At 57.4% G+C, this 25,134-nt stretch overlaps 1 protein-coding gene across 5 annotated transcripts in view; it reads right to left on the reverse strand.

Moving 5' to 3' along the window:
• CACNA1G (calcium voltage-gated channel subunit alpha1 G) overlaps positions 1-25,134 on the reverse strand; it is a 55,042-nt gene that overhangs the window by 25,258 nt on the left and 4,650 nt on the right. For 3 of the 5 annotated variants that reach the window (XM_046676948.1, XM_046676947.1, XM_046676944.1), the window contains exons 7-15: positions 22,614-23,397; positions 20,528-20,904; positions 8,002-8,153; positions 7,023-7,208; positions 6,810-6,924; positions 6,569-6,724; positions 2,085-2,169; positions 1,807-2,000; positions 529-960 (exon numbers count right to left, since the gene is read on the reverse strand). In XM_046676948.1, the coding sequence (XP_046532904.1) occupies positions 529-960; positions 1,807-2,000; positions 2,085-2,169; positions 6,569-6,724; positions 6,810-6,924; positions 7,023-7,208; positions 8,002-8,153; positions 20,528-20,904; positions 22,614-23,397 (2,481 nt within the window). Of the gene's footprint in view, positions 1-528; positions 961-1,806; positions 2,001-2,084; positions 2,170-3,626; positions 3,696-6,568; positions 6,725-6,809; positions 6,925-7,022; positions 7,209-8,001; positions 8,154-20,527; positions 20,905-22,613; positions 23,398-25,134 lie in introns of all 5 variants that reach the window. The other 2 variants (XM_046676946.1, XM_046676945.1) reach the window with 1 other exon arrangement.

Here is a 25,134-nt window from a genome sequence, read left to right on the forward strand (position 1 = left end):
CAAAGACACACCTGGGATGAGGAGACACTACCCCTTCTCCTCACATGCTAACCCTGGGGTCCTGGGTCCCTGAGCCTCATCCCCAGGGTTAAAGGTGGCAGCCAGGGGGCTAGGGGAGGGGAGAATGGGTAAGGATGGGAGCGAAATCAAGGCCTGTGATGAGGTTGCGATGAGAGAGGGGGTCAAGGGAGGGCATCAGTTTGGAGAGATGAGTGATGGGTCTTTCTGAGTCACAGGGGGAGGGCCATGAAAGATTCATACACATCTGTCCGGAACCATTCATATCCACCAAGGGCCGCCCAGGCAGGATGAGGATCTGGGGCTCGACAAGGCGGGCGGAGGGAGAAAAGGGAGTGTATGGAGTTTGGCTTGCTAGGTTGGCACCCCCTGTGATGCCTTGGGCACAATGCTAACTCTCTGAATGCCACAGCGCTGGGAGGGGGCTGTCCCGTCCTGCGCCTGGCTGGGCACAGCTTCCCTCGCGCAAGGCCAGGGGTGAGGGGGTCTCTGTGCCCACAAGGGCCTCACCAGGTTGCCTTCATCATCACCATCATCCCCATCCAATGGAGGGTCGTCGGGCAGCAGCGCCCGGGCCAGGCGCCCTGGAGCTGACTTGCCATTGCAGTCCTGGTGCTCAGAGGCCGTGCTGCGACCAGTGGCTGTGCGGTGCAGCCCGGGCACCTGCAGCGTGTCGGGCAGGTCAAAGGAGCTCTTGGCCTCCCGTTCCAGGGAGCCACCATGGCGACAGTGACCACCCGCTGGGCTGGCCCGCTCCTCTTCTGAGCTGTCCTCCTCATCCTGGCTCTCCCGGCCCTCGCCCGATAACAGGGACCGCCGCTCCCCGCTCGGGCTCCTCCGCTTCAGGCTGGAGGCACGGCCCAGGCTGTTCCGGCTGGAGCGCCTGCTGGTCCAGCTGCTTGCTGCGCTCCAGGGACTGTGCGGGGAGCTGCGGGCACTCGGCTGCGGGGTGAGCAGGAGAGGGTGGTCTCAGCCAGGACCATGCAGCCCTGAACCCTACCCCCACAGGCACCCTGTCTCCTGTGAGCCTTCCTAGCTTTGTACCAGGTGTGGAGGTGAGCAGGAGCCCTGGACTGGATGCCTGGGTTCAGATCCTGTCTCACTCTAACCAGCTATATGACCTGGGGCGAGCGACTAAACCTCTCTGTGCTCAGTTCCTCATCTGTAAAACAGATATGATGCTAGCACCTATTCCTCATTAGTTGGTGAGAGAAGTCTTATCATCAGCTGAGCAGTATCATCAAATAACTGTGAGAGCATGGGCCCTGACACCAGCTTCCTGGATTACAAGGCCGGCTCTGTCACCTGCTCGCTGCAGAGCTTCCCACAAATCATTTGGGCAACCTGAGACTCAGGCCCCATCTGTAAAATGGGGATAACAATGGTACCTAGCTCATAGGGTTGCTGTGAGGATTAAATGTGTTTAGGACCCTTGTGAGCAGCGTCTAGAACAGTGTCTGGCACAGCATCAGTAGCTGGATGGGGCTTGCTATTATCATGATGAGCTCTTAAGGAGGTAGAGACTCCCCTATTTTACAGAGGTGGCTCAGAGGTTGAGTCTCGCCCAAGGTCCCTCAGAGAACAGAAGACACAGGATTAGAACCCTGATCTTTTGCCTCCAAGGCCAGAGCTCCTTCATCTGCCTGCCTTACCAGCCCTACTGACCACCCGGGGCTTGTCCAGCCCATGGCTCAGCAGCTGTCCCCTTGGGCCTGCCCACCCCTGTCCCCTCTCCTCTCCTGACATCAGCACACCTCCCACCTTCGGGCCCCTACATGCCACCCCTACCGGTGACTTCATCTCCTGGGCCGTCCCTGGCTCCCCGGACCCGCTGCTGCTGGTGCGGCGGGAGGCAGGGCCCAGTGCCTCAGCCAGGCCGGTGCTGGAGCTCTTGGGCAGCGACATGGGCGTGGCGGCCGTGTGGATGATGAGAGGCGGCAGCAGGCTCCTCGGCAGCTCCAGGTGCTCTCCCAGGGACACCACTGATGGGGGAGAGAGGGAGCGACCCTGTGTCCACTCAGAGTGGTCTCGCGGCCAGGGGCTGCACCCCCAGGATAGATACTCACAGGCCAAGTGCTTCTTCCTGTCCCCATTGCCATCTAGGCTGGGCGAGAAGAAATCGGGCTCTGACTCGGACTTGGTGGCATCTCCCTAGGGTAGGGGAGCATGGAGTCATTAGGGACCTCGCCGGGCAGGGGTCGGCAGGATGGACTGAGGTCTCCCTGTCTTCGCACACACACCACATATAGGCCACAGGAACCAGCAATCACGGCACAAAGCATGCATCGACGGAGGCCAGACCACCCCGGGGCCCTGACACCTCTGCCTCCCTCCAGCCACACCTCAGAGAAGACCACAGCTAAGCCCAGAGCCCACAGCACAACCGGCCTGGCTGAGACTGGCTCCAGGAATGGCTGAGGGGAGAGGGGATAGCTGGGCAGGTTGGTGGCACAGGCCGGAGGGAGCTGGGGACCTGAGTGAAGTGGTCACTAGAGCCTCAGTTCCAAAGGCTGCTAGTATGCCCTCTGCTTTCCCTCGATGGCTGCCCTTCCCGAGCCTCAGACCCAAGGACCCTGGAAGGAAAGACCCTAGACAGAGCGGCTCAGCCCAAGGATGTACTTCAGAACCTCTCCTCTTCCCTCCATCTTCCCCAAGCCCCGCCCCTGCCCCAGCCCCATTTTTACCTCTCTCCCTGTCTCGGGGACAGTTTTTTCTTCCTTCTTAGCAGGTCAGTAGGTTTCCCAGTAATTACACACTTCTCCTTAAGAAGTTATTAAAAAATACTTGATTGCCACTTTTGATAAGGACATAAATATTGCGTAATTGGCATCTCGGGGGATCATTTTCATTAACTCAGTTTATATTCCTAACGAGGCCTTTAATTATCAAGTGGGATCTCCAGGGGGCTGCTCGGGAGGCACAGCACCATGGAGTCCCAGGGGGATCCTGACTTCGCCCTGAATTCTGGTGCCAGCACAAGAAACAGCAGGGCACTAGCTCAGTGTGGGAGCCAGAGGAGGAGCATGCCCCAAAACACTTGCTGGACCTCCTGTGTAATCAAGGGGCCAGAGGCCTGGAAGTGGATTTAAAATTCTGGGACCTTCTGGCAAAAGGCATCTCCCCCGCCCCCACATCCTCCAAAGACTTTGTCCTGAGCTGAGGCAGCTGTGGGGTCTCCAACAGGGGCTCAGGACAAGGGGGAGGGGAGAGAGATGAAGGTACATGGTCTGTGGCCCAAGTCCTGACTCCACTGAGGCCCTACGACTCGAACTCCGCGGGGACCTCAGCGTAGGCACACACACGCGGTGTACCACACACGTGCACACAGAGGATTCTAAGTCCCTTCCTTCTCCCGTCCATCCACCGGTCTCACAGGACGGAAGGGTGCCCCGTGCGGGTTGATGGGGGCAGAGGGAGGAGGCACCTCCCCTCAATGTCCTCAAGGGGGAAGGGACTTAAAATCAAAGCCAACCTCACGACACCAGTGACCACCACGGCTACCACAGGTTGCACAGCAGCTGAGCGTGAACACGAGCACAGAGACACAGAGACGGAGTAGAGGGGGCACAGGGCATAGGGCGCATGCCGACTCATGATCGCGTACCTACCCCCTGGGAGTCGACAGGCAGCTGAATACAGCTTAACTGTCCACTCGCATCTTCCCGTTTGCTGATTTCCTACAGGGAGAGTGGGAGGCAGGGGTGGGCGCTGGTCACAGGTGCTTGGGCTCTCAAACATCAGCAGTGTCGAAAGGGGAGGGAGAAAAGGAGGGGTGCAGACCCCAAGGGGTGGGGGCAGGATGAGACATGGGGGTGGGAGGAGAAGAAAAGGGACAGAACAGCCTTCCAGAATTCAACCACAGGCCCTTGGGCCAGAATGAATCTGAAGGGTGAGGGCAGAGGCCATGAAGATGGGGCAAGGGCAGGAAAGGAGATGGAGCCCCCCCAGAAATCCTAATAATAACAGGTACCCTTCTCTGGGGGCGTGTCAGGCATGGCAGAAGTGCCTCATTAACACTAAGCTTGCCTCCTTGCAAGGTGGGAGGGAGGTACCGCTGGCTCCATCTTAGAAGAGGCACTGAGGTTTGGAGACGTTAAGGAAACTGCCCCAAGTCACAGAGAGAGTAAGAGGTGCAGCTGGGTCTCACACCTGAGTCTCCAGCTTGCCTCTCCCTGGTTGCGAGGCAGCGGGCTTGGGGAATGGGCAGGAGGGCGGGAATGAGGAGCGGATGGAAGTCAGAGGCTGGGGAGGCGGCAGAAGGCCAGGAGCAAGAGCAGGCGTCCTAACTCTCATCCACTCTGCCTGCATCCCTCCAAATCAGAACGGGGCCAGCTGCTCCTACTGGGATGGGATGTGACAAGTAACACTGAGATGACGGCTATGATGTTGTTTCCTATCAATTAATGGCCTCATACCAGGCCTGCTGCCTGTTCATTTAATTAAGTGTGTGGATGATAAATATACAAGGATTCAGGGCGCTGCCCCCTGCAAGTCGGGAAATCAACAGCTGAGCAGGCCTGGCCCCCTGGCCACCCCCTCCTACCTCCTGGCGGGGTGGCAAGGCCAGCAGGGAGCTACCCTTGAGGCTGCCTACTGGTGAAACCCAACAAAACGGGGCAGGCACTTCCTCCACTGAGGCGGGTTGTCTCGTTTGTAAAATAAACCTCGCCGGATTGTGGGGCTCCCTCAGAGCCACAGGTGCAGCCCCCTGAAACTCTGTACAGGAGAGGGCAGGGGCCTCTGGAGGTGTCCAGGTCTCTGGCATTAAGTGACCAACCCCCCCATCCAGGTGTTGGCCTACCACATGCAGGACAGTGAACAGCTGGTCCAGCTCCTCACCTGGGCACTTCAGGGCCAGGCCACTGCCCATCCCCATGGAAAGGGGTTGATCCTGGAACCCTTTCTTTATCCCACCCCAGACCCAGGCATCACATTCTGAGTGAGACCCACCCCTCCAGGCCCCTGCGCTCTGAAGGTTGAGGATGCTGTGGCCCCAGACCCTGGCTGAGCCCTCAGGCTGGGGCAGCCACAGGCCCCCAGCAGGGCCAGAGTGACCAGGCCTGGCCAGAGGGCCGGGCTGCTCTCTGTTCCCACACGCAGACTCTGCCGCTGCTTAGCAACCAGCCTGCTCAGTAGCACTCAATTTAACAAGGTGTTTGCTGAAAGGGCCAGTGGTGGGGAGGGGGCTGTCTGCGCGGCGCACCCCCAGGACTGCCATGGTGGCTGAACAGCCAGTTGAGGGGAAGGGAATAGGCTCGGGAGTCCTCCATTTCCCTCCACAGATTTCCACAGGAATTTTTCTGAGGGAATCTTAGTCATCAGGAGCTGTGGTTTGGAAGGGGCTGAAGGACCCTGTCCCCACGCAGCTCCTCCTCCCACAGGCCAAGAGCAGTGGCTGAGAGCGGCAGGTCTCCACAGAGACACTGGTTCTTGTGGGAGCATGGTGGCACCCCTTAACCCTTCAGGCCCCAGGGAACCCCCAAAGAAGTGTCCCGTCCCACGGAGAATGCCAACATCCCTTCCTCCCTGCAAGAGGTCCAGCCATCACCATGGGCAGGGCCTACCTCCCCCACCAGCTGCCCTCACTGCCGCCCAGCGGGGAGGAAGTGCGATAATAGATAACTACAGAATTGCAACAGAAGCCGGAGAAGGCCGGTGCGGGACTGCACCCGCACGCCACCAGCCCAGCCCGGCCCACGGGAACAGCCCTCCCTCGCAAGGCTGGGAAAGAGTCGAAAAATAGATTTTTGTTTTTCCACCGTGTGCTAGGTATTTATAGACCAGGCCGCAGCGGGAGTTTCCATCCGGGTCACCCGAAGAGAACTGGACCAAGAGCTTCTCCACTCCCAACCTGGAGCATTTCTAGGCTGGGTCAACGTGACCTGTGCGAGGTGCCAGGACACCGGGCTGGGCCTGGGGCTCAGGTGGGAAGAGGGGCAGAGCTGCGGGAGAGGAGGCAGGTGCAGCCCTTCGGGCAGAGGCTGTGTTCTGGCATGGCAAGGGTGGGATCAATGTAAATCAATATTAATTGATGATGCTGCCTGTGACGAAGGTGATGGAGCCTAGGCTGGAAATAGGACGCTCATCTTTGCCATGCCCGCAGCTAATTGGGCTCATTTCTCACCCTAGGCAGCTCAGCCCTGCCTGGGCCCTGGTGGCATCTTCATCAGCTCAGCCAGAGCTCAGATGACTTGCACACAAGCTTCCCCCACCCCTAGGCTCAGATGGGTCCCCTCTGGATACCCCCAAGAGCACCTGTGCTCAGGGATCCACCTGCACCACGTGCCAACACTTATCCTGTCCAGCTCTCTGGGGAAGGGTCTAGCTGACTTTGAGGGGGATGTCCAGTCGGCAGCTAACCTGGAACCCAGGGACCCCATAGGACCTGTCTCCTGAGTGCTGAGGGCTGCCTGAGACCCTGAGCCTCCCACCCCTGGACACTCTGCTACCTAGTTTGAAGGGCGCTTTCTGCGGGACATCCCAGGCCGCCACAGTGCAAGCTGGGCAGTGGATACCTCCTAGAAGTGGACTGTTGTGGGTAGGGGGTTACCTCTGCCTGGAAGCCCTCCACCAGGATGGCGACAAGCAGATTAAAAAGCACGTAGTTGCCAAAGGTCATGAGGGCGATGAAATAAAGGGCAGCCCAGGACGATGTGGAGGCCATTCCGTTGTACAGCACCTTGTTCCAGTCCTCCTGTGTCAGGATCTGTGGGCAGAGGACAGGACAGGAGTCAGGGCCTCTACCGGGGGTACCACCCCACTCCCTCACCCCTGCCCTGTTACCCTCCCACCTGAAAGACGGTGACGATGGCCCAGAGCAGGGAGTCAAAATTCTTCCGGTCCGGCAGCGTGTCCCCGTCCCGCTCAGATGCAAATTTGCAGCCGAAGAGATGCATGCCCAGGATGCTGAAGACACAGGAGCCACAAGATGGGGGTCAGGCCCCAGTACCCCCTGCCCCTCGGGCCCCTCTCCCGGCCGGCAGAGATGCCGCACCTGCCCTCACCTGAAGATGAAGATGAAGAGCATGAGCAGCATGCAGAAGGTAGCCACATTGTCCATGGTCTTCATGAGCACCACGAGCTGCCGCTGTAGCGCCGGCAGGAAGCGCACCAGCTTCAGCACCCGCATCAGGCGGAAAGTCCGCAGCACCGACAGGCCGCCCCCCTGCTGGCCCACGATCTCCCACACACTGCGAGAGAGGGTGGTCTGAGTCCATGCACACTTGCCCTCCCCCTGCCCCTCCCTTTGAGAGGGCCCAGCAGCACCTGAGGGCCGGGACTGGCCGGCACACCATGAGAAAGTGGGGCACAGATGGGCCCTCGGGCCTCCAGGCAGGAGCCTCCAAGATGGCAAGGTTTTGCCTGACAGCTCCAGCCCTCTCCACCCGCCTCCAGGCCGGAGATCATATCCTGGCAATGGACAGCCCTCTCCCTCAATCCAGCCAACGCAACAGCATCAAGTTATAGAATATTTGCTTTGTTCCTTTCTAATGAAATCTAAAACCAATTCCAAAAAGCAATAAAGCAGTTCTCCTGGCCCCAGGCCTGGGGGCACAGAGCACTTTCCCAAGGTCTTGGAAACCCTAAAGCAAGTCGCTGGCATCTGAGATGGTTTCCAAGCACTTTGCAAGCAAGGACAGCTAACTGGGCCTCATTCCTTCTCCAGCTCCTCTCCAAAGCCAACTCCCCAGTCCTCACCCACCCCAGGCCTGTGTCGGGTAGAGGATAAGGAGCAGAAGTGGGGAGAGGAGACTGCAGAGGGGCCCAGCCAAAGGACCTGTGAGGCCAAGCTCTGCCTGAGCAAGCTAGGGCCGAGGGAGAGGATAGAGTAGAGTGTGGGGGCACAGAAAGGCCGCTCCTGGGGGAGTGGCAGATCCTGTGGGTCAATGGCGCCTGACTCCAGACCCCTCCACTCCAGAGGAACAGGCTGCATGGCTCCATGCTCCAAGCACGGAGAGAGAGAGAGTAGAGGGGCAGTTATACCTGATGACAACAATGACGCCATCAAAGATGTTGTAGGGGTTCTTGATGTAGCCAAAGGGACCGTACACGAGCAGCTTCAGCAGCATCTCCAGGGCAAAGAGGCTGGTGAAGACGATGTTGCTGATTTCCAGGGCGTTGGTAAGCTCCTCGGGCTGGAGGGCAGGGTAGGGTATGAAGCAGCTGCAGCTTGTCCCTGAGCCCCTCATGTCAGTCCTCCCAAACACGGGACCGCAAGGAGAGGAGGAGCAGGAACAGCAAGCTGGGGGAGGGGCCCATGGTGGTGCTGGATGCTCAGGCTCATGGGGAGAACCCTCCCCGACAGGGTCCATGAGGAAATGCATTCAGGGGCAGCCACCACACAAAACCCTCGGCCCCCAGCCCTTCCCAGCTCTGGGTCTCAGATCCTGGGGCCACAGCCTCACCTGAGGCTTGTGCTGTGGGTTCTGCCCACCTCCTGCTGGGATCTCCGAGACCCATCCTGTCCTTTGCTGACATGTCAGCTCATGGGCCCAGGCTAGCAGCGCTGGCGACAGTGCTGGCCAACGTCACAGGGCGATTGCCAAGGCCTCACGCGCATACCCAGTCACACAGCCACACGCAGTCACACGTGCTCTACAATTACTCTCTGGACTTGGCAGCCTTCTCTTGAACAACTGTTAGCTACACTGCTTCCTGCCAGACACACGCACACACAAACTCTCACACACACATACCTATGCATACACACACAAACACACACGTGCACACAAACACGTGTACAAGCATACACATGCACAAACACACTCACACAAGTACACGCACACACACGCAAACATGCTTACAGGCAGAAGGGAGACCTCAAGAATGGTTGTCATAGACGAGGAGGCACCTGAAGCTGCTACCTGAGACTAGGACCCCTGGGTTAATTCTCAGCCTATCCTATCAACTCACTGTGAGACCTTCAGCAGGATTCGCAAACTCTCTGGCCAAACATAAAACACTGGAGGTAATTACTCTTATGCCCCTACCTAGGGCCTGGTATTGGAACCAAGGACATTGCCAAGAGAGGTCATCAGAACTAATGACAAACTTGATCTCATCTCCTGTTCCAGCTCACTAGTCACCCCCTCCTTCCTCCTCCTTTCATTATTTTTTTTTCCTTTTTTCTCCCCAAAGCCCCCCAGTACATAGTTGTATACTCTTCGTTGTGGGTCCTTCTAGTTGTGGCATGTGGGATGCTGCTTCAGCGTGGTTTGATGAGCAGTGCCATGTCCGCGCCCAGGATTTGAACCGACGAAACACTGGGCCGCCTGCAGCAGAGCGTGCGAACTTAACCACTCGGCCAAGGGGCCAGCCCCCTCCTTTCATTATTAAGTGCCTACTGCATGCCTAGCAATGCACCGGGTATTACAGGAGCTGCACAAGCATGCCAGCCATGCTCCCTGCTCCCAGGAGCCCAGAGTCTAGCTGGAAACAAGTTGTACACACACAAAACAGCTGAATAACCACAAGAGGCCTTAGATGCTTCAGAGCCAAAATAAATTATCCAGACAGTAAATCCAAGAGTTCAGGGGAGAGAAGGCGAGGGAGGAGCACACGGGGAAAGCCCGAGTTGGAGGCAGCACTTGAAATGAACTCTGAAGAGTGAGTGAGGTCTCGGAGAGAGATGGGCAGGAAGACAGCACGGGTCGAGCACAAGGAATGAGCCTTGTTTGGGGAAAAAGGGAGAGTCAGTGGGGGCTGAGGGCTGGGGATACAGGGTGAGATATAATTGGTTCAATGCAGCCCACTGCCCACCTGATGGGGTGTCTTGATCACCCAAAAGCCCAAAGTCCATAGTAGCCGCTCAAGAAGTATGAGTTAAATAAATAACCAAACGAAGCCTTAGTCCGTCAGACACCTCCCCCTGTTTACCCAGCTGCTTCCTCTGGCTGGCTGCCCAGGTAGGTCACCCAAGCATGGAGCCAGGCCCTGGGCACCACCAAATGTATCCTAATGGCCCCAATCCATGTGGCCAGCCTGGGCGAGAAGTGGGGAGAGCTGGTAGGAAGGGCCTTTTGACTGGTGGGTAGACATGTGTGGGGTCAATGGCTACTCAGAAGGAGACCAGCTCTCAGCTTGTGCATGGATTCTTTCCAAAGGCAGGGCCCAGGGAGCAGAGCCAGGATCAGCAGGCAGGGCCTCGAGCCAGCTGTCCAGAGAGTGAGTGGCTGTCGTGTGGGCTGGTGTGGCATGGAACCCATTGCTCTAGCAGATTTTGAGCGAGTCTTTGCTCCCCAGACTGCGAGTAGGGACAGGAAGAGGACTGTCACCTGACCTTGTGAAGTGGGTCACAGAGATAAGACCTTTAGCCCCTCCACATGAGCATGGAGCAGGTGGTGGCGAAGGGGCCACTGGCATGACAGATAAAGCCCAGGGCTCAGACTCCTCCTGACTAAGTGGGCCCCCCCACTCTGTGCTCTCAAGTCCAGTCTGCTGGGGAAGCCATGGTCAGTGAGCCTGCCTCCCAGTCACTCTGTCACCTGCCCTGCTTCCTATCCTTGCATTGGATAAAGATGATGAGCACAGACCACACAGGTGTGACGCTGTGCAGTTCCCTGGCTCACCATGTGTGTCACCTCATGCCATCCACACAACAGCCATCACACCCTCGTTTAACACATGAGCAGAAGAGGTCAAGAGATGGTGAAGGACTCATTCAAAGTCACAGGGCGAGGAGAACCAGAGAGTGGGCCCCAATCCCACCTCACTCTGATTCCAATACTAGATTGTCAGGATGCAAACCGCTCCCGGGGGACAGTGGGGAGCCCATGAAGCCAGACACGTGCATGGACTGAAGACCTCATGTGTCTTCTAATGTCTATAAAATGATATTTCACATGAGCACAGATGGACGAATGAAGAACAAGTCGATGTGAAAGCACAGCTGAGGTGCACTAACAAAGAGGGGCTTTTATGGCACATAAATTATACACCAAAAAAGGTACCAAAAAGAAAAATTAATCGAATGTTTTTTTAAAAAGTAGCTGAAAGCATTGTAGCTTTTTGGATCACATATTTAGTCAATCAGTGGATCATAAAAGTACAATGACTGCTGGGCGTGGAGAGGGAGGGTGTTCTAGTCATTTCCTGGTGTTACGGACGACAGGGTTGCTGCAGCCTGAACCCAATGGCTCACAGACACACACATGCCCCACTCACCTGCACACCAACCAAGAACCTCATCAGAAGGGGTGGTGGTGGTGCAGGGCGCCCCCCAGGCCTGCATCACTGTCCTTGTCAAGGGGGAGCGGCAGCAAAGGCTGGAGCCCCCACCCGGCCAGTCCAGGTAGCTCCAGGACTGTAGAAGCCGGTAGAAAGGAGGGCTGGGCACTCTTCTGGGCCTGCCCTCGCCCACCTCACTGCACACACTTAGGGGCAATGCCCCTTCCCTTCCAGGGCCTCCGTATCCCCAGTGATCCCTGGGAAAAAAGCCTTCCCCCGCAGACAGCCAGGTCTGTCCAAGTTACTAAATCGGAGGCTGGGAATGTTCCGCAAACTCAGGATGAGGACGCAGAGACACAATCTTAGCAACACGGTTGCCCCAGGGACCAGAGCTGCGGTCAGGGCCACTGCAGCTGAAAAGGGACAGGGAGGGAGCCAACTTCTGTTACTACCCTCCACGGCCCCGCACTGTGAATACCTTCCTCCCAGGACTTCATTTCCTCCCTGCTCACAACCAAACAAGGGAGGGACAGGAGCCTCCTAGATGGCCGAGGAAACTGAAGCTCTGAGAGGTATGGTAACTTCATGGAGGTTACACCGCTGGCTTAGACAGGTGCAGAGCTAGGTGTGCCTGCACTTTCCTCTGCATCTTTCCACACTGCTGCCCCTCTCCCCTGACAGCCCATCAGACACACACAAGCCCATCAGGGGTTACCAGCCTCCCCTCACTGACTCTCCCCTGCTGCCAGGAAGTCCTTTCTCAGGTCCAGACTGCATCCTCCCTCCTGTTCACAGATGTCGAGGCCCAGTGGGGGCTTCAGCGAGTTGAGGCCTGGCAGCCTGAGTTTCTCCCACCCAGAGGCCCCAGGCTCTTCTCTGGGCTGATGCTAATTGTAAATTTCCCATCTTCCAACACTTCCCTTCCCCTCAGCCTACCACCTGGAACAACTGCGGCCCCAGCTAAGCTGCTAAGCTGTTCAGTACTTCCCAGCACCAGGCCCCTGAAACTTACAGCACTTCCATCACCCAGCCCTTAAAGAGCCCACGGTGTGCACACCCTGGTGGTAAAAGGTGGAGTTGAACCTGAACGCAGGAGGCCTGCCAACTCTGAGACTTCCGACCTGTGTGACCTTGGGCGAGTCCCTTAACATCTCTGATCCCCGGTGGCCTCTTCTGTAAAACAGAGTAATACTACCACATGGCAAGTCTGCTCTGCAGAACACAGGAGTTAAAGCCTGTGAAAACGCCCAGCCCAGAGCACGCTCAGGTGGCCCTGTGGGCACTGCCAGTGGAAGCAGGCCTCAAACATGGCAGGAGAAAGAGCCTGCAAGGCTACAACCAAGCACCACGCTGGGGGTCAAATCAGGAGCACCCCAGGAGCTCAAACCCAGCGGAGATCAGTGGGCCAGTGGGGCAGGCATCCCCATCTCGGGGCAGCACGAGCAAAGGTGCCGAGGAAGGAGGGTGCAGGGACCAAGAATCAAGTGGTCTGCCCTGGTTACAGGGTGGGAGGGACCCGTGGGGGACAAGGTTGCAAGGTCAGCAGGGCCCAGGCAGAATGGCCTTGACTCTGCTCCATGACGCAGGCTGGACTTGCCTCTGCCCACAATGTTGCCATTGAGGCTTCTGAGGGAAGGGAGGAGATGTGCAAAGGAGTGTATTAAGAAGATTAATCTGGCTGCAGTGGTGGCAGCATGCAGAGGGCTTGGAGAGACCAAGAGATGGAGACCAATTAGGGGATACTGCAGCGGTCCAGGCAGGAGGCCTGAGAGCCAGCTCTGGCTGACAGTGACATGCAGGGAAGTCTCAAGGGGGTGAACAAGCCAGACCAGAGCTGAGCAGAAGCCTGGACGAGTCACCCCAGCCCTGCCCAAGCGCCACTCCCACCCCCATCTCCTCAGCTCCCACTTGCTCCACTGACCCTGAAATCTCTGCTCCTCAGCTCACCTCGCTTCTGCTTTTGACAGTCCTGCCTGCTCCTCCCACACATCCAAGGGAAGTGGTCCAGATGGACCGCAGTGATGGGGTGAGTGTCACTGGGTCAGTGGGAGGCGAGTCTTCAAGGAGGTGTGGGAAGTCAGGGGACACCTGAGTGTAGGAGGTTTCCAGGAAATCCCACAGCCCTCATCACACAGGCCTTGCCCTTCGCTGTCCCCATGGATGCTCTCCAGCTTGGAGCTTTGCCTGTCTAAACATATCTCCTTCAGGTCCCTGGTGCGCACTGGGCCCACCGTTAGGTGTCATTGTGTCCCAGTGCCTCCTAACCAGGGGATGGCTTTAGCCCCTCCCTACAACCTCCCGCCAGCTCCCTGAAGCCACCCCAAGTAAACACACAAGCTAAGTAGGCACAGGGCACCCACAGTGCTCACTCGGCTTGGAGACAGCGAACCCAAAGCCCTTGCCACTTACCATTCTGGAGCTGTGGCCCCTGCCCCTCACCCGCCCACACAGCCTCTCAGCCCGGAGTCTACGGTGAACTGTTTAAAGGCTGTCCTCAAGCCACAGACCTTAGAGGGCTCCTGTGCTGCCCAGTCTCAGCCCAGGTAAGTCCCCACCCCCTCTGCCTCTCTGCTGCGGCTGTCAAATTGCTGAGCATCGCTAGAAAGTCACGAACCAGTGCTGACTGGACAGGCGATGCCCTGCTGGGGGCCCCATGGCCGCTCCGTACCTTTATTCACTCTCCTCTGTTGCTGGTCTCTCCCCCAGGGCTGCCCCAAACCTCCCTCTCCTTGGCTCCCATCCCCACTCCCAACCTGGCCTCCTGCTTCATGGGGCTCTGCTTCCCTCCCGCAAACAGCTCTGCGTCCTGCAGCCTGCTCATCTCTCTTCCCCTCTTGGAAAGGAGCCGGCCCCTCCTCCACCTGCACCTCCATCTCACCCCCGCCCCCGGCTCCCCTGGGCCGCATTCCATCCCATCAGTTATCCCTGGTCCCCCAGCTTCTCCAATCTCCTTTCTCCTGCCTGAAGGCAGAAACCTTCAGGGAGTCCAGGCCCATTCACCCCTGAACCTCGGGCCCCACGACTCCAGCTCTCTCCAAGCCCTCTTCCCAGCCCTCCTCTTAGTGGATGCCTTGGCAGCATCTGAGCCTGCTGCCAGCCCTTCCTGCCTGATGGCCGCCTCCCCTCACTTTCCTGACCCTGTGTGGCCACCTCCTGCCATCCTAGGACTCCTCCCCTGCTGCCCTTCTCCCCTCAGGCCACCGTTCCTCAGATCCCAGTCTGATCCCACTCCCTCCCCTTGGCTCCCCCCTCCTCGGCCATCTTCACCTGTCACTGGAGTGTAGACGACACTAAACAATCCCTCCAAGCCCTAGGCTCCTCACCCAGCGAGCCTGCCCGACAGCCTTCCCAGGAGGGCCCACGGCCCCTCCAGGGCAAATGCACCACGTCCACCCTCTCACCTCCTCTCCCAAACTCCCTCTTCCCGACTCCCCAGCTCCATCACTCTCCAGGATTCTGTCCCGAACTCTGCGGTGATCTGGGAGTCACGCCTGCCCTCATCCTTCCAGCAGCAGGTGCCTCGGCCCACACACCCTGCCAATGGAAGTGCTGTCCCCCACCCCCACGTTCTCCCTGCCACTCCCATACTTGGGGCCCTTATTGCCTCTGATCTGAGTGACAGAAATAGCCTCTGGGCCCCTCCTCCAACCCAGCCGGCACCTACTGGAAGCTCCGGCTTCCTTCAACACTGCTGGACTCATGTCAGTCCCGCTCTGACACCTCGGGTGCGGGTGGGGGGAGGCAACACGGCTGTCCTTCACAGAGTCCCATGTCACCCTGTGCATTCCCACGCCAGGCCGCTGAAATTTCCTCCAATCCCTCCCCGCAGACCTCTCTGCTCCCAGCCCCAGCTGCCAATCCCACTTATCTTTCAAGGCCCCTCTCAAAAGGCCACCTCCTGCAGGAAGCCCTTCCAAATCCCCCACCTGGTGTGAGCATCTCTCCTCTGCCCCAGAAGCCTCCCTTACAGCATTTGGCATAATCATCCGTGAAGCAGAACGGACTTTTCCGTTAGAAACTAAGTTTCTCAGGCGCTTCTGGCTCTGCCCCCCCAGCCTCCTGCCGTTCTATTATTCCATTCCAGCGTGCTGTGCACAGGAGGTGCTGCCCGTGGCTGCTGAATTAGAGGAGCCTGGAGCCGGAGGGAGCCTGGAGGAATGCGAGCATCCCCTTCGCTGGCCACCAAAAGCCACCCTTCTCCCTCCCACCTGGAGATCCTTCGAAAGTCTGGGGCCAGGGCAGCTGCAAAAGGATTATCATCCGAAGTCCTGCTCGGCCCCCAGCCCCAATTCCTCAGCCAGGGCTCCTCTGCCTGGAGGCCATGGACTCCTGGGAGGCCCAAAGGATAGGCTTGGGGTGGGAGGAGTCCATAAGCCCTTGTCCTCACAGGCCACATTTGGGGTGTCTATGCATGTATGTATTTTCTAGGTAGAGGGTCCCTTGCTTTCAGAAGAATCCAAAAGGAGTCTGTGAACCCCCTCAGAAGTTAACACCTACCACATCTGGACTTTCCCCCACCCCACCCCCAGCATCTCTCGCCTTGAAGAGCCGACCTCACTCACTTATAAATAGAAACCCTCTCTGGACACGGATCTAGAGTGACAAGATGGGCCCAGAGTCTGAGCAACGAGCAGAATCATCACCTGCCCTGTCCTCTCCCAGCCTGAAAGGCCGTCTACTCTGGACCCTCCCTCTCTCCCATCTGTAGCCCAGGAGACCACAGGCCGCCTGTCCCTACCCCAACCCCACACATGCTGTTGTCCCTCTTCTAGAAAATGAGGCTAGCCCCTGTCCTCAGCAAGCCACAACCAGGAGGGGGATGATTAGGAAGCTCCTGTGTCCCCAAGACCCCATCCCTACACCCTCCCCTCCTCCTGGAGGAGCCTTGCGTCAGTGCAGACCCAGGTGGAGGCAGGGTCCAGGAAACAACCTATCTTCTGAGCTCCACAGCCTACTGGCTATGTGCCGGGATGTCCCACAGGCACCTTGTGTGCAAAGTCCTCCAGCCCAAATCTGCTCAAGCCCCAGTGCTCCCACCCCAGACAGAAAAATAGGTGTCACCCTTGCAGCCTCCTACCCCCAGATATCCAGTTGGTGATGAGTCCTGCAGATTCAGACACCTGCCAGGTCTTCCCAGCCCTCACCTCTCCATCTCCAGGGACAGAGATGTATGAACTGCCTGGACCACTGTAGTAGCCCTCTCATTGGCCTCCCTGCCTCCTGTCTGGCCTCCCGGCCTCCTGTCTCCCCTCCCTCCCTCCTGCTCCCCACATAGCTTCTGGAAGACTTTTGATAGAACGCAAACCTACTCATATCATTGACCTGCTTAAAACCGTTGTTAGGAACCTATTATCTTCAGGACAAAATCCAAACTCCTTCCTGTGCTTCTCAGGACCTGGCCCTGAGTTTTTTTCCAAATTCAACTCTTGTCACTTGCCCATCCCAGCCCCCAGCCAGTGCCCTACTCATTCTGAATTCCTTATAAACCTCTCATTCTGATGTCTGGTGTCTCTGGCCCTCCCCTAGGCTGTGCCTTACCCTCCACCCTTCACTGGGTACATCCCACTCTTCCTTCAAACTCAGCTCCCAGGCCAGGTCAAGCCCTCCCTGAATTATTTCCCCAGGCTGGGTCACAGGCTACTCCTCCGTGTATCTTCTCTGAGCATGTACTACAAGTAAATGGGACAGTTGACTGGTCGTCCTCTCAAAGTGACTTCTTTGAGAGGATGGATGCAGTGCCTCAGACTCAGTGGTGTGCTGGAGACACCTTGTGCACATCTCTTCCCATCTCCACATTCAGTGACATCATGTTGGTGGCTTGAAATTGGCCATGGAGGGAGCATTTACACCACGGAAATTGGCAAACACTACAGACACCACAAATCAGAACATTTTTTTCTTTTTCCTTTTTAAAGGTCTAGTTATTAAACCTTTATCAGCATGCCACTGCCTAGGCCACCTCCCATGCACAGGAAATGGTGTGCAATGGATGGATGGATGGATGGATGGATGGATGGATGGATAGATGGATGGGTAATTCACAAGTTCTTCGTTCCATGTACTGCCCCCTAGTGGATGGGCACACACATGGTCTCCCTCCATCAGATCATCAGGTCCCACTTCCTCCCCTTCAGTCATATTCTTGCTCCCTCCTCAGTGTTCTGTGTCCTCCTCACCAGGCCCTCTGGGCAAACCAGTCCTGCCAATTATCTAGCAGTGGTGGGTTAAGGGGTGGGGAAGCAAGAGAGTGCGGACAGCCTGGGACCTGCTTTGGGTAGAACGGGGATGATAAAATGGGGGCTTCTTCAACATCTCGAGTCAAGACGTTGGTAGAGGAGGTCAGGAGTGGCACTACCATCCCCAGCAGGGAAACTGAATGATGGGTAAGGTAGATGACAGTGGGAGAGGATAGGCTGGAGAGGGCAGCAGCAACAGGGCTCCTCCCCCACGGAAGCACCAGCAACACCCTCCCCAGAGCCCCCAATCTGATCAATACCAGGATGGATGGACACAATCGCCTCATTAAGGGCATTGCAGGGGGACCAGGAGCCTGTGGCCATTGCCCCTCTCAGCATCTGCTGACACTCTCCCTTGCTGTCTCTCTCAGCTCTCTTCCTCAGCTGGCCCCACCTCTCTCCTCAGTCTGCGAGGCTCCCTCTAAGCCTGTCTCTGTCCTCATCTACATCTGGGGTTCCGTCTCTCTCTTCAGCTCCCAGTGTGTATCTCTCTATCTCTGTCACCCCTACGTCTCTGTGCCTCCACCTGTCTCTGTCTCCTCCCCGTGAGACTCCATCTCCCCCTCTATATCTCTGTCCCACTTGTCTCTGTGTCTTTATATCTGCCTCCCTCCCTCTGGGTCTCCGTCTTGCCCTCTGTGCCCCCATCTCTGTCTCCCTCTTTCTCTGTCTCTGTCTCCTCTGCTGTGTTTCCATCTCTCTCTCTCTCTCTCTCTGTCTCTCGGCCCAGCATCTCCTCACTCTCCTCCCCGCCCCCCCACCCAGCCTGCTCAGGCTCCGGGGCCCAGATGGCGGGACGTTCACGCCGCAGTGCCTGCAAGCACAGGGCCATGGCTGCTTCTGGGACGTCTCACCACCCCCAGACTCTGAGCCTGCCGGGCAGCAGTCAGTTATCCGTCCGGCCTGCTGGGGACTCCCACTCACCCCTATGGGGCCCTCGGCAACCAGGTATTGGGACAAACGCCTCCATGGAGCAGACATGGTGCTACCACTGAGTAGGGACTCCCTGCTGCTGAGGGCTTGGGGGGCCCATCCCTGACTTTCCTTAGGAATTTGGGCAAGGAGATGCTGCAGGCATCCTTGACTGATCGTTTTTACTTCCTCCCCAAGGGGCTGTTCTTCTTGACGTCTACCTGAAAGCCCTCTTGCTGCGGCTTCATCTGCCCTCAGTTTCTGTGACTCAGCTTCTTCCCAGTGCAGTTAAGCCTCCACCAGCAGCATCGGCTGGGCAGAGATTGCTGGGCACGCCGTCCCCCAGGGGGAGGCGCTGAGGAGGTGCACCCTGGGGGAGGGGCATCTGACCAGGGCCAGATCTGAGGTGAGGGAGAGGAGGTTGACGTCAGGCTCAGGAGCTGGGGTAATGGGAGGTTAGGGGCTTTCATGACAGGTCCCTGCAGCAGAAAATGCTGCCCCTGCCAGCCCAGCGGAGCAGAGTGCCTCTCCCTGGGAGGCTGGCTGAGCGGGCTTGTGTACACACACCCACGCCCCATGCGCCTAGACACAACACGCCCACCACAGTGCCACACTCTGCACCTGCTGGCATTGTCACCCGTGTCCTGCCCCCCTGCACCTCACCTCCAGAGGGAGGGAACAGGGCATAGCTGGCTGTTCAGGCAAGAGGAACAGGCCACAACTTGGTACGATGGTGATGGGGGAGGGCTGGGGCTGGGGTGTGCCTGGCCAGACGGGGCAATTGGAGTAAGAGCTGAGTGCTCACAACACGGCAGAGAGAGAGTCAGCGCAGTGGGGGGCCGGAGCTTCAGATCCCCCTGAAAAGTGAACATTTCCCATCGCCTCCAGCCCCGGTGGATCTATGATCCCCAGCCTCGACCCAGACCCCCTCTCCCCTTCCCCTGGGCACCATTCGGCAGAGCCCAGGCCCCGCCCTGTGGTCACTCCCCCGACACACACCCCTGCAGGCGCCCCCTTCACACTCCAACCCCGACCCGCCTCTACCCCTGATTAGGGGGTTGGGGAGGTCCGTAGCCACGGTTCCATACCGGGAAAAGTCAGGTTCTGGCGGCCCAGTCCCCTCCCCGAGCCCCAGGGAGGCGAGAACATAGACGAGAAGAGCACAGAAGGGCCTGTGGACTGCGGCACCTGCCTGCCGCCTCCCTCCTTTTCCAGGAATCAGCCAAGGGGGTGACCTGGAAGGCCAAACTGGGAGGAAGGGCTGCCTTCTGGAAAGAACCCTATGCTCCCACCCCTAGTCCGTGTAGGGGGTGGGAAGTCAGTGGGGTCCCCGAGGCCACCCCTTCTGTCCTCACACAGCTCTGAGAGGGAGAATGCCTCCTGCCCCTCAGCCCAGATCCCACAGCTTGCAGCCATTGGCCCCACAGAACGAGCCGCTCCTTCTTCCACACGACAGCCCTTCAAATATTTGGAGACAGCTTGCCAGTCCCTGCTGAGCCTCCTCTTCTCCTGACTAAACATCCTGCTTCTTAGAACGATTCCTCAAACGCAATGGTTTCAAGTCCCCTCGCCATGCTAGGCCCTCTCATCCACCCAGCGCCGCCTCGCTCACAGCAAGGCTCCCAGAATGGAGGCCAGGAGCAGATGGCCTCCCGCCCGACCCCGATAGGCCTTGCTTCCACGCAGGCACAGCCACCAACCCTCCGCTCCTCCCTCCTACCGACCCGGCCTCCTTCTGCCTCTAGGCAATCCCACCCCAATACTGAATCAGGTGAATGAATGCTGAAGGGCCTGGCACTGCGCTGGGGGATCCCCCGACACCTTCTCTCCCCACCATATCTCCTCCAAAGACCCCAATCTCTTCTAGTGATTTGTCCCTCCAAAGAGGCCTTACCCACATCTGATGCTCAGCACTCATTCAAATCCTTCAAAGACCTTCTCCTCTGAGAAGCCTTTCCAGATAGCATATGCCCAGCTCAGACCCTGTCCCTGCCCTGGGCAATCTCCATACTCAAAGACTGAGTGACATTCACTGGTTGTCACTCTCCAGAGTCCCCATGCATTGCTGCATCTCCTCGTGTCCTCCTCCCTGCCCTGCAGGCTGGCAGCATGAAGAGGAAATTGAACACAGGAGGAGGGAGGCAAGGAAGGGAGGGTCCCCAGCCCCCAGGACGGTGCCCGTGCCCACACCCTACCTGCTCGTGGTATTCGATGCCCATGCTGAGTGTGTTGACCAGGATAGCAATCATGATCCCCCGGCCAAAGTACTTGCTGTCCACAATCTTCCGGAAGGTGTCACAGATCAGCCTCCAGAAGGCCAGCACAGAGTTGGGCTCCACGTCCAGCCCCAGGTTCCGTCGCCGCCGGCTGTGGGGGTCCCGGAGGTCGCCATGCTGGGCTTCCTGTGTGAACTCATAAACCGCCTCGCTGTCTGAATCAGGCATCTCGTGGCCTGCGAGCTCCACCTCCCCTGCCCCCGCCCGGGCACAGTAGGGGCAGCTGTCGGGGCCACAGGCTCCACTGTCTGCCTTCAAGCAAGGGCTGGAGATCTTGCAAGAGCGTTGGCAGGTGCCTGGGACAGAAGGGGAGAGGTTAGAGGTTCCCGGGTTTCTTACTTGGAGTGGCCCTTCCCTCTGAGTGTGCATAAAATGAGTGGGGGAGTTGGGAGTTGCTACAATGAGGGGGTGCTAGGCACTTAGTGGGCCAGGAGAGGTGAAGGCCCTGCACCGTGGGCAGTCTTGAGCACTAGACTGCCTCCAAATGCCCATAGCATCCCACTGACAGTCACCGCTGGTGTCCTACGGTTCAGACAGGTGGCCGTGATGTCCTCTGAGGTCCTGGGCAGCTCCTATGCCCTAGGAGCCTTCAGCAAGGAGCCTAGACTCTCTCACCTTCCCAGGGAAGCCAGCCCTGAATCAACACTCCTCTGAATAGCATTTTCCAAGGCATTCTTAAGATACACACCCACACGTGTGGTCGTGTACATACACCAGACACGTACATGTGCACTAGATACACAGTTACACACACACATACATGCACCGCCAGACACATGCGTATCACACAATGCATGTGTGCCAGGCACATGCACACATGGGCACTCATACACACCAGACACCTTCATGCACACATACACACATACCAGACTGCATAGTGACCTATCCCAAAACATCAACATCCATTTAAATCCAGCTTTGATCATAGAAGATGAGAGCTGAAAGGAAACTCAGAGACCACCCAGGGGAAGCATGGACTCGAAGGCACCAGGCTCAGGGCAACGTTTCCCCTTCTGACTGCACACAGGAGGGCGTCAGTAAGCACCCACTCACAGCAACGACGGTCCCAGCCCTGCCTCTCACACAGGAGGGGGCTGAAACGTGCGCGTGTGCCACTGGCTTGTGTCCCGTGGCAGAGTAGTGGAAGAGCTGGCACAAGAACCTTCACACTGCGTTCTGCGATGGCACCTTCCTGTCCCAGCCCACATTCCCACATAACATCCCACAAATATACCACTTCTCCCACGTGCCGCATCCTTCCTGAAACACAGGCCCTGGGCTGCGGCTACAGTGAGTCTGCCTGTGGAGGAGGGCCTGCCGCCCCGTCAGACTGGGGGCCGCCCACAGGTGGTGAGCAGCTCACTTCCCCTAAGACGCTGGGTCCCACTCACAGCCACTTGAGGACTTGCTGCTTCCTTCTGGGGAGGGGATGAAACTCCTGTTTACAGAGACCCCTTAGCATGGGACACAGAGCTGGCCACAGTCACCCACCATTACCCCTCTGAGCCTTGCAGTATAGAGCATGGGCCTCAAAGTCAAATGGTCCTGAGTCCACCCTTCACCAACAGCACAACCTTGGGCAAGTCACGCAACCTCTCTGAGCCTCCTTTTACTCATGAGTGAAATGGGGACAATAAGAAAGCTTATCACCTAAAGTGTTGAGAGAATCCAATGGGATTCTGCCTGCAAAGCACATGACAGGCATGCAGCAATAGGTCCACAACTGTTAGGCATTATTGCAAACAGCTGGAGCAGAACACACAGCACAGCTCGTTACACGAGAGTTATTGTTATTATTACAATGTAGGGATTATGATTCCCATCTTAACAGATGAGAAAATTAGGGCTCAAGGAAGTGATGTGACTGGTTGAAGGTCCCAAGGCTGCAACTGGAAGAATGGGAATCTGAGCCTCGTCCTTCTGACTCCAGACCACCAGTCTTCGGTGGGATACCACCCAGCTCCTGGGCGAGGGGCACCAACACGCCCTCACCCAGAGTTCTCACCTGTACTATGTGTCTCTAGCAGCTTGTGCATGGAGCTGTAGGGCCCAGGTGGGATGTTGAGGCTGGTGAGGGTAGGGGGTCCAGAGGTGGGGGCCACCTCCACTAGCGCCTTGTCCTTCAGCATCTCTGGTGGAGGGCTGGTGTGCACAGTGGGGTACACCTTCCCACTGCCCACAGTCCTGCCTGATGCCTCAGATGGTGACCTGGGAGGGGGTGCCTGGCAGCGGACTGGCTCCAAGTGGCAGTCGGCATGGTAGAAGCTGTGCACAGATTCTGTGCCCCCTGGAGGGCCCCCAGAGAGGGCGGGTGTCGAGGGTGGTGGCAGCATGAGCTGACGGGACCCGTTGGCATCCCTGTCCTGGATCTCCGGGCTGGCCCGGGGGGCCCGAAGCGTCCCATTTCCCAGGTGATAGTGGTGGTGATGGTGGTGGTGGTGGTGCACCAAGTGGTGGACGGATGGGCGGCGGTGGGAGCGAGAGCAGCTGCCGCTGGGCTGGGGCTCTGGGCCCCCTCGGGGTGCCGGGCTGCTCAGCAGCCCAGCCCGCACGCCCGCTGCCCGGGAGACTTGGGCCAGCCTGCGGGCTGCTTTACGGAGGATGTACACCAGGTACTTGAGCAGCTCCTCATAGCAGCTGCCTGGCTCAGAGAAGCTGGCCAGGGTGCTGGCGTTGGACAGGAACCGCACGCGCTGCTCCCGCATCAGCTGGCTTTCCCGCTGCTTGGTCTCTGAGAACTGGGTGGCGATCACCACCAGGCACAGGTTGATCATGAAGAAGGAGCCCACCTGTTGGGGTGGGGACAGGAAGAGGAGATGTCCTGAAGAAAAGGGAATCACAATGCCAGCCACAGCGTACCAAGCACTTCCCACGTGCCAGGTGCCGGGCTCCATGATTGCCTAAGCCTGATCTCATTTTATTCTCAGCATCGTCTCAAAAGGTGACACTTTTGTTATCTCCATCTTACAGGTGAAAAAAATGGAGGCTCAGCGAGGTCAAGGAATTTGCCCAAGATCATTCAGATAATGCACAGCAAAGCTAAGACTTGAGCCAAGCTCTGTGGAATTCCAAGGCATTGCTATTGATCACGATGCTGTCCTGCAACTCTCTGCCGCTAAACACGCTCATCCTCGGAGAATCTGAGCACTCCGCCCCAATTCCCATTAGGAATAGAGAACGCTGTGGAAATGAATGCAATATTGGGGACGTGTGGTTTTCACATAGGATTCAATCTTTGAAATCTTGGTAAAAACATTGTTCACAAGACTCCTGCTGCTCGTCCCAATTCTAGCTGCGTGACCTTGAGTGAGACCCTTAACCTTGGGGCTTCAGTATCCTCATGACCATTGCCTTACCTGTATCCCTTTTCCCTGTTCCCTCCCCTCCCCCAGATGGGCTGAACCCTGAACCCATGCCTCAATTTCTCCAGGACTCTGGGATGGCCACTGCTGGAACAACAATCTAGAATGAAGGAAATGAATATTTATAGTGACAAAGCAGATTTTTTTTTCTAGATTGTGTCCTAGTAATTATGATAATTAGCTTCACTAGTGTGATTTCAGAGAGCTGTTTGGAAAGATTTTTCAGGGGGTGTGTGGGCGGGTGGAAACCAGGCCCCTTACCTCCCTGTCTGCTTCCTTCCCCTGCCCCCAAGCCCACAGAGAGAAGCAGAGTGAAAAGACCACGTTTCTGCTTCCCCAAGCCACTGGCCCTGCCACCCGAGGTGACGGTGGGGGGATGGGGACAGGCCTCCAGCCCGGGCACGCTTCCGCACCAGGGAAGCTTTCAAGGGCAGGAGAGGGTGGCCTCGAGGACTTGCTCTTTCTCAAGGCCTACCCTCTGACTGTCACTCACTAAGAGCTGCCTGATTCTGTCTCCACCTCTCTCTGGAGCTTGTCCTGGGTCCTGCCTAGATCTTAATCTCTCTCCCTCGATAGCTGGTCCCCCTGTCTGGCTCTGCCACTGGCCTCTTGATGACACGGGGAAAAAGGCTGCACTTGGAATCGCTAGCCTGGGGTTGAGTTCTCAGCTCCAGTCACTTACGCAGCCCAGTGACCAAGCTCAGAGCTCTCGTTGAGGCGATGGGGCCACAGTCCCTGCACCTCACAGGGGACTATGACGATTAAGCAGACAGCAGATATTACAGCACACTTCAGCAGCAACGCCCCTCCCAGCAAGATTAATCCACGGCATGCAAAGCCCACGACGGGGTCAGACAAATGAGGAAACGTCAGTTTCCTCATCTGCAAGTGGAGATGGTAAGAGGATCGTGGTGGGGATTAAATGCACCCGCACATAGAAAGTGCTTAGAGCAGGGACTGTGCATAGTAAGTGCTCAATAAATACCAGCTATAAGTAGTAACAATTACATTATTAACTACGAATGGTAGTGATTAAAACGATTAAATATTGCTACTTTTGCCTCTGCCTTCTGCCCTCGTAAAGTCTTGGAACTTCTGAGCTGGAAGGAACAAAAGATCAGGCAGTTTCTCAACACCGAATGACAGGAATTTGGGGTGAAACAA

The sequence above is a fragment of the Equus quagga genome, chromosome 11 (assembly GCF_021613505.1).
Source record: "Equus quagga isolate Etosha38 chromosome 11, UCLA_HA_Equagga_1.0, whole genome shotgun sequence".
NCBI lineage: Eukaryota > Metazoa > Chordata > Mammalia > Perissodactyla > Equidae > Equus > Equus quagga.